The following is a 17,749-nucleotide window of genomic DNA, read 5'->3' on the forward strand; positions in this document are numbered from 1 at the left end:
TTCCCCTCCCCCCATGCTCTGTCCTTCACTCTGCCCCCTCCTCTCCCCTCTCATATTACCTCTGGTCTCTTGATGATTTCATTGCTTTCTGCCCTCCACCCCCAGCTCATCACGCTGCTCAGTGAGGCCCTCACTCTTTTTTTTTTAATTTTTTTTATTTTTTTTATTTATTTTTCGTCGCTTCCTCAAGTCTCCCCCCATATTGTCCAGTGAGCCCCGGGAGTATGGTGGGGAGGAGACTGGGGGTTGTGATGTGTGAGGGGAGAACAGCTCTGGGGGGGGGGGGGTCTGGGATGTGTGAGGGGAGGAGAGCTAGGGGGGCTTCTGTTGTCACTGCCTGCATGGAGGTGTCGGGCCCTCACTCTGCTCCCTCACTTTTCTTTATCCTCCCCCCCTCAGGTCTCCACATTACCTCCAGGAGGACGGATGGCGGGGAGGGGGGATGAATAGACAGTTTGTGGCTCTCCTCATTGACCCTTGCTCCTCCTTGGGCCCTCACTCTGCTCCCATCTCCCGTTCTCCCCTCACTCTTCTCCCCGTCCCCTTCCCCCTCTTTCCCCTCACTCTCCTCCCCCTCCCCTTCCTCCCTCACTCTCCTCTACCCTCACTCTCCTGAGCCCTCACTCTCCTCTCTCCCTTCACTCTCCTCAGCCCATCACTCTCCCCTCCCCCTCAGTCTCCTGAGCCCTCACTCTCCTCCCCCCCCCCCAGGTCTCCACATTGTCCAGTACATGTTCAGCTGTGAGCTCCGAGGGGACGGCTCTGTTGGGGGGTGAGGGGTTGCGGTTCCCTCACTCTTTCCCTAGAGTTGTCGGGCCCTCACTCTCTCCTCAGCCCCTCACTCTCCTGAGCGCTCACTCTCCTCTCCCCCCCACAGGTCTCCACATGTTCCAGCGGATGTATGGCTGTGAGCTCCGGGACGACGGCTCCATCGGGGGTTTTGACCAATTCGCCTTCGACGGACACGACTTCCTCAGCTTCGACAAGGACCGACTGACCTTCACGGCGGCCATGGATGCGGCCAGGATCACACAGGACCGATGGGACTCAGAGATGATCATCGCCCAGCGAGACAAGGAGTACCTGGAGGGGGAGTGCATTGAGTACCTGAAGAAATACCTGAAGCTGGGGGAGGAGAGGCTACGGAGAGGTGAGTTATGGGTATTTATATAGCGCTTCATGCCCTCACCAGACACTGAAGGCACTGTACTGCACGGAACTCACAGTGGGGATGGGGGTGGAGGAAGGAGTGTTACTCTCAGGGGTGTTGTGGTTTGTTTCCCACCCCCAGCTCTCAATATCCAGTACCTCTGTCATTCCCCTCCTCCGGTGATATAAGGGGGTGTCCTGGAGCAGTGTTACACACGTTGAAGGCCTGGGGGTGCACTGTTGTGTGTGTGGGGCAAAGTGTCACAGACAGTGAAGGGGTTCGGTACCTCTGTATGAGGACCGTGCTCTGTGTTCCTCCCTGCCATGCTGATTGTGAGGGGGGGTGTCACTTGAGTGGGAGGGTCGACTATGGGGGGCAGTGGTATACCATGCTACGCGGTGATTTATAAGTCTCTAACAGTGCGCATGTGCCACTGCTGAGGATGCTGTGTGCACTGAAGGTGCTTGTTCTACCTGACACCTTGTTCCCTGTTCCCAGCACCATTGGGTGCTTCACTGCAGCACTTCCATGTGTCTGAGTGTGTGACAGTGATCTAGAAGGAGCTGTCCCACTCCATACTACCCCAATATACCCTAATCTACCACAGTCTACCCCACTCCACACTACCACAATATAACCCACCATACCCTAATATACCCCAGTCCACCATCCTTCACCCTACCTCAGTCTACCCCACCCCAGTATACCCCACCCCACTCCACACTACCACCAGTCTACCCCACCCCAGTATACCCCACCCTATCCCAGTCTACCCCACCCCACTCCACACTACCCCAGTCTACCCCACTCATCCCCACTCCACACTACCCTAATATACCCCATCCCACCCCAGTGTACCTACCCTAATATACACCACCCCACTCCACACTTCCTGTAATATACTCCACCCTACCCTAATATACCCTACCCCACTCCACACTACCCTAATATACACCACCCCACCCCAGTCTACCCCCTCAACTCCACAGTACCCCAATCTACCCCACTCCACACTACCCTAATATACACCACACCACTCCACACCACCCAAATATACCCCACCCCACTGTAATATACCCCACCCTACCCTAATATACCCCACTCCACACTAGCCGTCTACCCCACTCCACCCTACCTTAATCTACCACAACATACTGCACTCCAATCTACCCTACAGTATCCCACCATACTCTAATATACCCCAGTCTACCCCACTCCACACTACCACAATCTACCCCACAGCACCCTACCCCAGTCTACACTACCCCAATCTATCCCACTCCACCCCATTCCACACTACCCTAATATACACCACCCCACTCCAGATTAACCTAATATATACCACCACACTCCAAACAAACCTAATATACCCACCCTATCCTAATATACTCCACCCACTCCATACTACCGTAATATACCCCAACCTACCCCACCTCAATCTACCCACCCCACTCCACACTACCCCAGTTTATCCCACTCCACACTACCCAAATCTATCCCACCCTACCCCACTTCAATCTATCCCACCCACTCTACCCCACTCCACCCTACCTCTACCCAATCTGCCACAATATACCCCACTCAACTTCATTCTACCCTAATATACCCCAGTCTACCCCACTCTACTCCACTCTACCACAATCTACCCCACCTTACCCCACTCCATTCTACCCCAGTCTACCCCACCCTACTCCAGTCTAATTCCACTCCACACCACCTGTCTACCCCACCCTACCCCAGTCTACCCATCTCCACTCCAGACTACTACAATCTACCACACCCTACCCCACTCCAATCTTCTCCACCCACAGAACACCACCCCATTGTACTCCACCCAATGAACCCCACTCCAATCTGTCCTACTCTACAACACACTACCTCAGTCTACCCCACCCTATGAAACCCACTTAATTCTACCCCACTCCACTCCACCCCAGTCTACCCTACCCCAGTCTAACTCCACTCCACACTACCCATCTACCCCACCCTATCCCGGTATACCCATATCCACGCCACTCTACTCAAACTGATCACACACTTCCCCCTCCAACGTACTCCACCCCACACTGCCACAGTTTACCCCACCCAGAGAAGCCTACTCCAGTCTACCCCACTCTACCTCAGTCTACCCCACCCAATGAACCCTATGCAATCTACCCTACTCTACAACACACTACCCCAGTCTACCCCACCCAATGAAACCCACTTAATTCTACCCCACTCCACTCTACCCCAGTCTACCCAACCCCAGTCTAACTCCACTCCACACTACCTGTCTACCCCACCCTATACCAGTCTACCCATCTCCACTCCACACTACCCTAATCTACCACACCCTACCCCAGTCCAACCTACTCCACCCCACACCCTACCCCAGTCTACCCCACCCGGAGAACCCTACTTCAGTGTACCCCACTCTACCCCAGACTACGCCACCCAATAAACCCCACTCCAATCTACCCTACTTTGCAACACAATACCCCAGTCTACCCCACCCAGTGAAACACACTTCATTCTACCCCAGTCTACCCTGCCCCAATCTACCCCACCCTACCCCACTCAAACCCACCCCACTCTGTAGGAAAATGCCCTCTTTCTTGGCATGGTTACCTCCATTTTTATGCCTGTTGTCAGTGTGTTTAAGTGTATTCACTGGGATCCTGCTAACCAGGACCCCAGTGATTATGCTCTCTCCCTTCTAACTTAGTAACTCATACCTTTTTCACCCGCATTTGGCATCCTGGTGCCCCCATGTAAGCCCCTAGTATATGGTACCCATGCACCCAGGGCATTGGGGTACCAGGGGATCCCTATGGGCTGCAGCATGTATTATGGCACCCATAGGGAGCCCATGCAAAGTGTTCTGCAGACCTGCCATTGTAGCCTGCGTGAAAGGCTGCATGCACCCTTTTCACTACAGGGCACTGCACCAGGTCACTGTAAGTCTCCCCTATGGCAGGCCCTCCTAGCCCAGAGGGCAGAGTGCAAGTACCTGTGTGTGAGGGCACCCCTGCACTAGCAGTGGCGCCCCCACGAACTCCAATGCCATTTTCACGGACTTCGTGAGTGCAGGGACGCCATTTTATGCGTGTACTGGACATAGGTCACTACCTATGTCCAGCTACATAATAGTAACTCCGAACCTAGGCATGTTGGGTATCAAACATGTCGGAATCATACCCCAATACTTTTGCAAGTATTGGTTGTATGATTCCATGCACTCTAGGGGCTCTTTAGAGGACCCCCATTATTGCTCCAACAGCCTTCTGAGGTTTTCCAGGCAGCCCAAGCTGCTACCACCCCTCAGACAGGTTTCTGCCCTCCTGCTGCTTGAAAAGCTCAAGCCCAGGAAGGCAGAACATAGGATTTCCTTTGGGGGAGGGGAAAACACCCTCTCCCTTTGGAAATATGTGTTACATGGCTTGAGAGGGGTAGCCTCCCCAAGCCACTGGTGTGCATTGAAGAGCACATTTAGTGCTGTCTGTGCATAACCCAGTCTACACTGGTTGAGGGACCTCCAGTCCCTGCTCTGGCATGAAACTGGACAATGGAAAGGGGTTTGTTCACTCCCCTGTCCATCACCACCACAAGGGTGGTGCTCAGATCGAATAGGAGTCGGAACCACGAATGCTGGAACCACGCATGCCTAAACAACGCGGTTGGAACAACAACTGCATTGTTACCACAAATGCCTGTACCATGAATGCCTTAACAACGATTTTTAGTTGTAAAGGCATTCCTGGTAAAGGCATGCCTGGAACGGCATGCATGGTTCCAGCATTTGACTCCCCCCCACCCTGACCCCCCACCCCTAAAACAATCGTACCCCAACTCCCACCCCTAAAAACAATTCTACCACTACCCCAACCCCCACCTCTAAAACTTAAACTACCCGCCTCTAAAACTACTGCAACCCCCACCCCCCTAAAACCTAAACTACCCTGACCCCCTACCCCACCCTTAAAAACTAACAATACCCCAACCCCCAATCCCCGCCCCAAAAGTACAGCGACGCCCCCACCCGCCCCTAAAACTACTGCAACCCCCCCAAAACCTAAACTACCCCCTCCCCGCCCCATAAAACTAAAAATACGACACCCCCACCCCTGCCCTACAGACCCCCAACCCTAAAACTACAATGACCCCCCCCATCCCTAAAACTACTGTGGTCCCCCACCCCCTAAAACCTAAACTGCCCGACCCCCGCCCTTAAAAACTAAAAATACCCCAACCCCCACCCCCGAAACTGCAGCGGCCCCCCCACCCCTGCCCCTAAAATGACCTCGACCCCCCACCCCCCTAAAACCTAAACTACCCCGACCCTGCCACCCCACCCCTAAAAACTAAAAATATCCCAACCCCCCACCCCGCCCCTAAAACGGCCCCAGCCCCACTCTCATCCTCTGACGAAGCCGACTCATTTCTTCTGTGCCTTAACCACGCATGTGCGTTGTTCAGCACATGCATGGTTAAGGCACAGAACAATGAAGTCGTGGTTAAAGAAAGCATTGTTCCGCTTTCGTTGTTCACAACTTCATTGTTCAGGAGTCGTGGTTGGGGATGTTTCCCGCTCAGAGCTCCTCCAGAGAGTCTCTGGGTTCTGCCATCTTGAATCCAAGGTTCGCAGGGACCTCTGGGAGCATCTGAGTCGCCAGGCCAGGCAGGTGACACCAGAGCCCCCTCCTGATAGGTGCTCACCTGGCTAGGTGACCAATCCCACTTTCAGGGCTATTCAGGGGGTCTCTCTCTTGGGTGGGTCCTCTGATTTGGCTTTCAAGATCCAGCAGGAATCATCTGCACCCTCCACTTCGACTTCTGACTGAAGAAACTGCATCTGGACTCTTCAGGACCCCACAAGCTGCAACAAAGAAGCACAACGCCTTCTACAACATTATATCTCTGGCACCTTCCAGCAACTGCAATATTTCCCCAGTCGTGCAGCCTCTGAGGCAGCTCGTCTTCAGCCTGCATCTGAAGCAGTGGCCGTCCTGCAGAACCCTTTGCTTGGGCTCCCTATGGGTGGCAACATATATGCTATATATAGGGATCCCCTCGAACTCTAATGCCCTGGGTACCTAGGTACCATATACTAGGGAATTAAAATAAGGCACCAGTGTGCCAATTGTGGGTGAAATAGAGACATGGGAGAGAGAGCATAATCACTGGGGTCCTGCTTAGCAGGATCCCAGTGAACACAGTCAAACACACTGACATCAGGCAGAAAAAGGGGGAAATGGACCGACTTAAAAATTTGGGGGTTTCTCCTCTCATCTGTTTAAGCCATAAGAGAGGTTTGTGGTCTGTCTGAACATTGAAGTGAGTACCAAAGAGGTATGGTCACAACTTCTTCAAGGCCCAGACCACAGCAAAGGCCTCCCCCTCTATGGCTGACCAACGCTTTTTTCTGGGGGTCAGCCTTCTGCTAATGAAAACTACTGTTTGGTCCTGGTCCTCCGTATTTCGTTGTGAGAGAATTTCCCAACCCCTACCTCTGAAGCATCAGTCTGAATTATGAACTTCTTGGAGTAGTTTGGGCTCTTTAGAACAGGTGCAGAGCACATGGCCTGTTTGAGTTCCTTAAAAGCTTTTTGACAGCTGGCTGTCCATAATACCTTTTTAGACATTTTCTTGGAGGTGAGGTCATTAAGAGGGGCAACAATGGAGCCATAGTTCTTAAGGAACCTCCTGTAATACCCAGTGAGACCTAAGAAGGCTCTGACCTGGGTTTGTGTGGTATGGGGAGTCCAATCCAAAATGGATTGGATTTTCCCCTATAGTGGCTGAATCTGTTCCCCACCTACTAGGTGTCTCAGATAAACCTCCTTACCATACCCTATCTGACACCTTGAAGCCTTGATAGTGAGGCCTGCCTTTTGCAGGGCCTCCAAAACCTTCCAGTGGTGGACCAGGTGATCATCTCAGGTGGAGCTAAAGACAGCTTTATCATCTAGATATGCTGCACTGAAGGCTTCCAACCCTCTGAAAAGTGGCAGGTGCATTCTTTAAACCAAAGGGCATTACTGTAAATTGGTAGTGCCGTCCAATGGTAGAGAATGCTGTTTTAGCATCTTCTGACAACTTAATCTGCCAATAACCAGCAGTAAGGTCAAAAATGCTAAGATACTTGGCAGATGCCAGTGTATCTATGAGCTCATCTGCCCTGGGGATAGGATGAGCATCAGTTTTGGTTACTGTGTTGAGCCCTCTTTAGTCAACACAAAACCTCATCTCTTTTCCCATTTTGAGAGTGTGGCTTTGGGACCAGCACCACTGGGCTAGCCCGGGGCTATCTGAGTACTCAGTGACTCCCAGGTGAAGCATCTTTTGCACCTCTGCTTTGATGCAGTCCCTTACATGATCAGGTTGCTTGTAGATTTTACTCCTGACAGGCAGGCTGTCCCCTGTATCAATGGTGTGTTCACACCCTGTGGTTTGACCAGGTGTAAGGGAAAACAGTTCAGAGAACTGTCCCAGGAGATTTCTGCAGTCTTCCTTTTGAGACTGAGAAAGGGAATCTGCTAAGATTACACCCGCAACTGAGCCATCAGCTGCAGAATTTGAAAAGAGCTCAGGGAGAGGGTTACTCTCATCTTCCTGTCCCTTATCAGTGGCCATTGTAGGAAAGTACCATCTTGCCTGGCATGTTACCCCCTTCTTTCACTGTATATATGTTGTTTTAGTCTATGTGTCACTGGGACCCTGCCAGGCAGGCCCCCAGTGCTCATAAGTATGTGCCCTGTATGTGTTCCCTGTGTGATGCCTAACTGTCTCACTGAGGGTCTGCTAACCAGAACCTCAGTGGTTATGCTCTCTCTGCTTTCCAACTTTGTCACTAACAAGCTAGTGACTAAATTTACCAATTCACATTGGCATACTGGTACACCCATATAATTCCCTAGTATATGGTACTGAGGTACCCAGGGTATTGGGGTTCCAGGAGATCCCTATGGGCTGCAGCATTTCTTTTGCCACCCATAGGGAGCTCTCACAATTCTTACACAGGCCTGCCATTACAGCCTGCGTGAAATAACGTCCATGTTATTTCACAGCCATTTACCACTACACTTAAGTAACTTATAAGCCACCTATATGTCTAACCTTCACCTGGTGAAGGTTGGGTGCAAAGTTAATTAGTGTGTGGGCACCCTGGCACTAGCCAAGGTGCCCCCACATCGTTCAGGGCAAATTTCCCGGACTTTGTGAGTGCGGGGACACCATTACACGCGTGCACTGTACATAGGTCAATACCTATGTACAGCGTCACAATGGTAACTCCGAACACGGCCATGTAACATGTCTAAGATCATGGAATTGTTACCCCAATGGCATTCTGGCATTTGGGGGGACAATTCCATGATCCACCGGGTCTCTAGCATAGTACCCGGGTACTGCCAAACTGCCTTTCCGGGTTCTCCACTGCAGCTGCTGCTGCTGCCAACCCCTCAGACAGGTTTCTGCCCTCCTGGGGTCCAGGCAGCCCTGGCCCAGGAAGGCAGAACAAAGGATTTCCTCTGAGAGAAGGTGTAACACCCTCTCCCTTTGGAAATAGGTGTCAGGGCTGGGGAGGAGTAGCCTCCCCCAGCCTCTGGAAATGCTTTGATGGGCACAGATGGTGCCCATCTCTGCATAAGCCAGTCTACACCGGTTTAGGGATTCCCCCAGCCCTGCTCTGGCACGAAACTGGACAAAGGAAAGGGGGGTGACCACTCTTCTGACCTGCACCTCCCAGGGGAGGTGCCCAGAGCTCCTCCAGTGTGTCCCAGACCTCTGCCATCTTGGAAACAGAGTTGTTTGTGGCACACTGGACTGCTCTGAGTGGCCAGTGCCAGCAGGTGACGTCAGAGGCTCCTTCTGATAGGCTCTTACCTCTCTTGGTAGCCAATCCTCCTTCCTTGGTAGCCAAACCTCAGTTTCTGGCTATTTAGGGTCTCTGCTTTGGAGAATTCTTTAGATAACGAATGCAAGAGCTCACCAGAGTTCCTCTGCATCTCCATCTTCACCTTCTACCAAAGGATCGACCGCTGACTGCTCAGGACGCCTGCAAAACCGCAACAAAGTAGCAAGACGACTACTAGCAACCTTGTATCACCTCATCCTGACAGCTTTCTCGACTGTTTCCAGGTGGTGCATGCTCTGGGGGTAGCCTTCCTCCTCTCTGCACCAGGAGCTCTGAAGAAATGTCCCGTGGGTCGACGGAATCTTCCCCCTGCAACCACAGGCACCAAAAGACTGCATCACTGGTCCTCTGGGTCCCCTCTCAGCACAACAAGCGTGGTCCCTGGAACTCAGCAACTCTGTCCAAGTGACTCCCACAGTCCAGTGACTCCTCAGTCCAAGTTTGGTGGAGGTAAGTCCTTGCCTCCCCACGCTAGACTGCAGTGCTGGGTACCGCGTTATTTGCAGTTGCTCCGGCTCCTGTGCACTCTTCCAGGATTTCCTTTGTGCACAGCCAAGCCTGGGATCTCGGCACTCCTTCCTGCAGTGCACAACCTTCTGAGTTGTCATCCAGCGTCGTGGGACTCCCTTTTGTGACTTCGGGTGGACTCCGGTTTACTTTTCTTCCAAGTGCCTGTTCAGGTACTTCTGCGGGTGCTGCCTGCTTCTGTGTGGGCTCTCTGACTTGCTGGGCACCCCCTCTGTCTTCTCCTCCAAGTGGCGACATCCTGGTCCCTCCTGGGCCACAGCAGTACCCAAAAACCTCTACCGCGACCCTTGCAGCTAGCAAGGCTTGTTTGCGGTCTTTCTGTGTGGGAACACCTCTGCAAGCTTCATTGCGACGTGGGACAACCATCCTCCAAAGGAGAAGTTCCTAGTCCTCTTCTTTCTCGACACTGTTGAGACTATTGGACTTGGTCCCCTTGTCTTACAGGTACTCAGGTCCGGAAATCCACTGTTGTTGCATTGCTGGTGTTCGTTCCTCCTGCAGAATCCCCCTATCACAACTTCTGTGCTCTCTGGGGGTAGTAGGTGCACTTTACACCTACCTTTCAGGGTCTTGGGGTGGGCTATTTGTAGGAGGCTGGACTGGCTTGTAGTGAGTACCAAGGGGTACTTACACCTTGCACCAGGCCCAGGTATCCCTTATCAGTGTATAGGGTGTCTAGCAGCTTAGGCTGATAGATAATGGTAGCTTAGCAGAGCAGCTTAGGCTGAACTAGGAGACGTGTGAAGCTACTACAGTACCACAAGTGTCACTTGCACAATATCATAAGAAAACACAATACACAGTTATACTAAAAATAAAGGTACTTTATTTTTATGACAATATGCCAAAGTATCTCAGAGTATACCCTCAGTGAGAGGATAGTAAATATACACAAGTTATATGTACACAATACAAAAAATATGCAGTATAGTCTTAGAAAACAGTGCAAACAATGTATAGTTACAATAGGATGCAATGGGGACACATAGGGATAGGGGCAACACAAACCATATACTCCAAAAGTGGAATGCGAACCACGAATGGACCCCAAACCTATGTGACCTTGTAGAGGGTCGCTGGGACTATTAGAAAATAGTGAGAGTTAGAAAATTAGCCCTCCCCAAGACCCTGAAAAGTGAGTGCAAAGTGCACTAAAGTTCCCCCAAAGACAAAGAAGTTGTGATAGAGGAATAATGCAGGAAAGACACAAACCAACAATGCAACAACTGTGGATTTCCAATCTAGGGTACCTGTGGAACAGGGGACCAAGTCCAAAAGTCACAAGCAAGTCGGAGATGGGCAGATGCCCAGGAAATGCCAGCTGCGGGTGCAAAGAAGCTTCTACTGGACAGAAGAAGCTGCGGTTTCTGCAGGAACGAAAAGGGTTAGAGACTTCCCCTTTGGTGGACGTATCCCTCTCGCCTTGGAGAGTCGTGCAGAAGTGTTTTCCCGCCGAAAGAACGCCAACAAGCCTTGCTAGCTGCAAATCGTGCGGTTAGCGTTTTTGGACGCTGCTGTGGCCCAGGAGGGACCAGGAGGTCGCAAATTGGACCAGGAGGAAGAGGAGACGTCGAGCAAGACAAGGAGCCCTCTCAGCAGCAGGTAGCACCCAGAGAAGTGCCAGAAACAGGCACGCCGAAGTTGCACAAAGGAGTCCCACGTCGCCGGAGACCAACTTAGAAAGTCGTGCAATGCAGGTTAGAGTGCCGTGGACCCAGGCTTGGCTGTGCACAAAGGATTTCCGCCGGAAGTGCACAGGGGCCGGAGAAGTTGCAAAAGTTGCGGTTCCCAGCAATGCAGTCTAGCGAGGTGAGGCAAGGACTTACCTCCACCAAACTTGGACTGAAGAGTCACTGGACTGTGGGAGTCACTTGGACAGAGTTGCTGGATTCGAGGGACCTCGCTCGTCGTGCTGAGAGGAGACCCAAGGGACCGGTAATGCAGCTTTTTGGTGCCTGCGGTTGCAGGGGGAAGATTCCGTCGACCCACGGGAGATTTCTTCGGGGCTTCTGGTGCAGAGAGGAGGCAGACTACCCCCACAGCATGCACAAGCAGGAAAACAGTCGAGAAGGCGGCAGGATCAGCGTTACAGAGTTGCAGTAGTCGTCTTAGCTACTTTGTTGCAGGTTTGCAGGCTTCCAGCGCGGTCAGCAGTCGATTCCTTATCAGAAGGTGAAGAGAGAGATGCAGAGGAACTCGGATGAGCTCTTGCATTCGTTATCTAAAGTTTCCCCAGAGACAGAGACCCTAAATAGCCAGAAAAGAGGGTTTGGCTACCTAGGAGAGAGGATAGGCTACTAACACCTGAAGGAGCCTATCAGAAGGAGTCTCTGACGTCACCTGGTGGCACTGGCCACTCAGAGCAGTCCAGTGTGCCAGCAGCACCTCTGTTTCCAAGATGGCAGAGGTCTGGAGCACACTGGAGGAGCTCTGGACACCTCCCAGGGGAGGTGCAGGTCAGGGGAGTGGTCACTCCCCTTTCCTTTGTCCAGTTTCGCGCCAGAGCAGGGGCTAAGGGGTCCCTGAACCGGTGTAGACTGGCTTATGCAGAATTGGGCACATCTGTGCCCAGGAAAGCATTTCCAGAGGCTGGGGGAGGCTACTCCTCCCCTGCCTTCACACCATTTTCCAAAGGGAGAGGGTGTAACACCCTCTCTTAGAGGAAGTCCTTTGTTCTGCCATCCTGGGACAAGCCTGGCTTGACCCCAGGGGGGCAGAAACCTGTCTGAGGGGTTGGCAGCAGCAGCAGCTGCAGTGAAACCCCAGAAAAGGCAGTTTGGCAGTACCAGGGTCTGTGCTACAGACCACTGGGATCATGGGATTGTGCCAACTATGCCAGGATGGTATAGAGGGGGCAATTCCATGATCATAGACATGTTACATGGCCATATTCGGAGTTACCATTGTGAAGCTACATATAGGTAGTGACCTATATGTAGTACACGCGTGTAATGGTGTCCCCGCACTCACAAAGTTCAGGGAATTGGCTCTGAACAATGTGGGGGCACCTTGGCTAGTGCCAGGGTGCCCTCACACTAAGTAACTTTGCACCTAACCTTTACCAGGTAAAGGTTAGACATATAGGTGACTTATAAGTTACTTAAGTGCAGTGTAAAATGGCTGTGAAATAACGTGGACGTTATTTCACTCAGGCTGCAGTGGCAGGCCTGTGTAAGAATTGTCAGAGCTCCCTATGGGTGGCAAAAGAAATGCTGCAGCCCATAGGGATCTCCTGGAACCCCAATACCCTGGGTACCTCAGTACCATATACTAGGAAATTATAAGGGTGTTCCAGTAAGCCAATGTAAATTGGTAAAATTGGTCACTAGCCTGTTAGTGACAATTTGAAAGAAATGAGAGAGCATAACCACTGAGGTTCTGGTTAGCAGAGCCTCAGTGAGACAGTTAGGCACCACACAGGGAACACATACATATAGGCCACAAACTTATGAGCACTGGGGTCCTGACTAGCAGGGTCCCAGTGACACATAACAAACATACTGAAAACATAGGGTTTTCACTATGAGCACTGGGCCCTGGCTAGCAGGATCCCAGTGAGACAGTGAAAACACCCTGACATACACTCACAAACAGGCCAAAAGTGGGGGTAACAAGGCTAGAAAGAGGTTACTTTCTCACACAACCCCCCCCCCCCCCCAAACGAAGGACAATAAGGCTAACCTTGGCCAGTTGAGACTTTATTGTCTAAGTGGTGATAAGTAGAGAGTAGCTCTGCAATAGACTGGTTACTCCCTTTATCATCCACTATATGGTTACTTCCCTGTGGGGATGTAAACCACCCTGTTTGAAGTTTTTTAGCTAAGCAACAATGTGAAGATGTATTTTCAGAGTTTCTATCAGTAAGTTTTAGTTTAGAGCAGTGGGAATTGTCCACTGAACCTATTTGTAGTGATGAAAATGCCAGACAGGGATGCTGTCTCAATAAAGCCATAGCTGGGCAAAAACTTTGTCCATATGGCTGGAAGAGAGAACAGGGATGCTGTTTCTCTTGGGTTGAAGCAGGGCAGGGATGCTGTCCTATGAGCTCCACACTAGGGCAGGAATGCTGTCCTAAGTGTTGTGAGGCAGTGCAGAGTTTCTGCACTAAAGTTTCTCTGGGAGGGTTGGAGGGATGCTCCATGTTAACTAAAATGGTGCTCTTTTTCTCACCAATGTTAGTTATCCCACAGAGAGGTACTTCTCCCTCAGGGAGTACAGCTATGTCAGCTGATGATTCCCTTGGAACAGGTGCCACCCCAGGAGAGGTTTCTCCCACCACAGGAATGGTATCCTGAATGGTAGGGTGGTTAGGGGATACTGTGATACCCTTTTTACCTGTTGATGGAGAGGGATCCTGAGTTTTCAGGCCTTCTCTCCTTTGCTTTTTCATTTCAGTAGAAATGAGAGGGAACAATTCCTCAGGGATGCCCAGCATGGCTGCATGGGCATAAAACTCTACATCAGCCCAACCTGAGGCCTCTAGGTCATTACCTAAGAGACAGTCTACAGGTAAGCTAGGTGATACCACCACTTGCTTAGGGCCAGTAACTCCACCCCAACTAAACTGAATTATAGCTAAGGGAAGAAACTTAGTGGAGTTATGGACATCAATAATCTTATACTGTTGTCCAATGATGTGTTGATCAGGGTGCACTAGGTTTTCAGTCACCAAAGTGATACTGGCACCTGTGTCCCTGTAGGCCAAGGCCTCAACACCATTTATTGAAACTGTCTGCCTGTACTTATCCATTGTAAGGGGACAAGCAGCCAGTGTGGCAAGGCCAATGCCACTAGGTGTGACAGAAACTGTCTTGGGACTGACTACCCCAGTTTCTATGATGGACCCATAGGAGAACCCAACTACACCCTTTGCTTGACTGTTGCCAGCAGTCCCACCACTAGTACCACTACTGCTAGGGGCACTAGAGCTTGATGTATTAGTGGTGGTAGGCTCAGGGGGTTTACCTGGACAGGACTTATCCCCTGGCCTAAGGCCTCTATTTTTACACACAAAGCACCAAGGCGTTTTAAATTGTGTAGGTTGAGAAGAAGAGGAAGAATTTGTTTTATCCCCACCCCCTGAAGAGTGTTTAAGATTTGAAGTGGGATCTTTGGTTTTACCCTTATCCCCATGCTTATCTTGAGATTTTTCACCATCTTTCTTCTTAGTGTTCTCTTTGTCACCCCCTGTATGAACTTTTCTGTTCACCCTTGTTCTGACCCATTTGTCTGCCTTCTTTCCCAATTCTTGGGGAGAGGTCAGATCAGAGTCCACCAAGTACTGGTGCAACAAATCAGACACACAATTATTAAGAATATGCTCTCTCAGGATTAAGTTATACAGGCTGTCATAATCAGTAACTTTACTGCCATGTAACCACCCCTCCAAGGCCTTCACTGAATGGTCAATGAAATCAACCCAGTCTTGTGAAGACTCCTTTTTGGTCTCTCTGAACTTTATCCTGTATTGTTCAGTGGTTAAGCCATAACCATCCAGGAGTGCATTCTTAAGAACATGGAAATTATTGGCATCACTTTCTTTCACAGTAAGGAGCCTATCCTTACCTTTTCCATTAAATGATAGCCATAGGATAGCAGCCCATTGCCTTTGAGGGACATCCTGTACAACACAGGCCCTCTCAAGTGCAGCAAACCCCTTGTTAATTTCATCCCCCTCCTTATAAGGGGGAACTATCTTGTGCAGATTCCTGGAATCATGCTCTTTTACAGGATGACTATGGGGAATACTGCTGCTGCCACCATGGGTTTCAAAACCCAACTTCTGTCTTTCCTTGTCTAATTCAAAAGACTGTCTATCCAAATCCAGCTGTTGCTTTTTAAGCTTCAGTCTGGTTTGTTCCACCCTCAACTTATTGAGTTCCCTCTCTAACATTCTGTCATCAGGGTTGGTGGGAGGGACATTCCTAGATACAGAGGTGCGATGGGAATGAACAGAAGGAGACCTGTCCCTTACAGAAGCCACCCTAACAGCTTGGCTGACAGTGTAATGTGAGAGCACATCATCTGGATGCTGTGACTCCACTTCAGAACCAACTATGCTAGACTGTCCAGTAATGGGCAGGCTAGGAAGTTTCTTCCTTGAATCTTTTCCTGGGAGAGTCTCTGGATCAGATTGGGAACCACTAGCTACCTTTTCAACAGATGTGGCACTTATTGCCTTATCTTGTTCTCTAAGCATGTTAACTAACAATTCCAAGGAAGGATTCTTCCCTACACTCAAACCTCTCTCTATGCAGAGACTCCTTGCTCCTTTCCAGCTAAGGTGATCATATGCAAGTTTGGACAGATCAACATTTTGGCCTGTGCCAGACATTTTTAGAGAGAGTTAAAGTGATAGAAAAAGAAAAAAAGTTTTCAGAACTTTTTAGAAAGACAGAAAAAAATACTTTTTAAACTTTTAAGAACTTTTTGAAAGTTTAGAAGTACTTTTCAGCACTTTAGAAAAGAGTGAAAAGAGGAAATGCAAAACTTTTTAGCAATGTGTACACACACTGAACTTGTTTTGTATATTTTTCTCTTATGAAAAGTACAATGACAAGAGTGGTAAGTAGTCTCAAAGCACTTATCCCACCGCTGCACAACCAATGTAGGAGGCTGGACTGGCTTGTAGTGAGTACCAAGGGGTACTTACACCTTGCACCAGGCCCAGGTATCCCTTATTAGTGTATAGGGTGTCTAGCAGCTTAGGCTGATAGATAATGGTAGCTTAGCAGAGCAGCTTAGGCTGAACTAGGAGACGTGTGAAGCTACTACAGTACCACAAGTGTCACTTGCACAATATCATAAGAAAACACAATACACAGTTATACTAAAAATAAAGGTACTTTATTTTTATGACAATATGCCAAAGTATCTCAGAGTATACCCTCAGTGAGAGGATAGTAAATATACACAAGTTATATGTACACAATACCAAAAATATGCAGTATAGTCTTAGAAAACAGTGCAAACAATGTATAGTTACAATAGGATGCAATGGGGACACATAGGGATAGGGGCAACACAAACCATATACTCCAAAAGTGGAATGCGAACCACGAATGGACCCCAAACCTATGTGACCTTGTAGAGGGTCGCTGGGACTATTAGAAAATAGTGAGAGTTAGAAAATTAGCCCTCCCCAAGACCCTGAAAAGTGAGTGCAAAGTGCACTAAAGTTCCCCCAAAGACAAAGAAGTTGTGATAGAGGAATAATGCAGGAAAGACACAAACCAACAATGCAACAACTGTGGATTTCCAATTTAGGGTACCTGTGGAACAAGGGGACCAAGTCCAAAAGTCACAAGCAAGTCGGAGATGGGCAGATGCCCAGGAAATGCCAGCTGCGGGTGCAAAGAAGCTTCTACTGGACAGAAGAAGCTGCGGTTTCTGCAGGAACGAAAAGGGTTAGAGACTTCCCCTTTAGTGGACTGATCCCTCTCGCCTTGGAGAGTCGTGCAGAAGTGTTTTCCCGCCGAAAGAACGCCAACAAGCCTTGCTAGCTGCAAATCGTGCGGTTAGCGTTTTTGGACGCTGCTGTGGCCCAGGAGGGACCAGGAGGTCGCAAATTGGACCAGGAGGAAAAGGAGACGTCGAGCAAGACAAGGAGCCCGCTCAGCAGCAGGTAGCACCCGGAGAAGTGCCAGAAACAGGCACTACGAGGATGCGTGAAACGGTGCTCGCCGAAGTTGCACAAAGGAGTCCCACGTCGCCGGAGACCAACTTAGAAAGTCGTGCAATGCAGGTTAGAGTGCCGTGGACCCAGGCTTGGCTGTGCACAAAGGATTTCCGCCGGAAGTGCACAGGGGCCGGAGAAGTTGCAAAAGTCGCGGTTCCCAGCAATGCAGTCTAGCGAGGTGAGGCAAGGACTTACCTCCACCAAACTTGGACTGAAGAGTCACTGGACTGTGGGAGTCACTTGGACAGAGTTGCTGGATTCGAGGGACCTCGCTCGTCGTGCTGAGAGGAGACCCAAGGGACCGGTAATGCAGCTTTTTGGTGCCTGCGGTTGCAGGGGGAAGATTCCGTCGACCCACAGGAGATTTCTTCGGGGCTTCTGGTGCAGAGAGGAGGCAGACTACCCCCACAGCATGCACAAGCAGGAAAAACAGTGGAGAAGGCGGCAGGATCAGTGTTACAGAGTTGCAGTAGTCGTCTTAGCTACTTTGTTGCAG

General features: G+C 50.4%; 1 protein-coding gene across 1 annotated transcript in view; it reads left to right on the top strand.

Annotated features, from left to right (window-relative positions):
- LOC138301428 (RLA class I histocompatibility antigen, alpha chain 11/11-like) overlaps positions 1 to 17,749 on the top strand; it is a 338,345-nt gene that overhangs the window by 68,881 nt on the left and 251,715 nt on the right. Inside the window, exon 3 of the mRNA XM_069241918.1 lies at positions 878 to 1,150. Coding sequence (XP_069098019.1) covers positions 878 to 1,150 — 273 coding nt within the window. The remainder of the gene's footprint in view (positions 1 to 877; positions 1,151 to 17,749) is intronic.

The sequence above is a fragment of the Pleurodeles waltl genome, chromosome 6 (genome assembly GCF_031143425.1).
Source record: "Pleurodeles waltl isolate 20211129_DDA chromosome 6, aPleWal1.hap1.20221129, whole genome shotgun sequence".
Lineage (NCBI taxonomy): Eukaryota > Metazoa > Chordata > Amphibia > Caudata > Salamandridae > Pleurodeles > Pleurodeles waltl.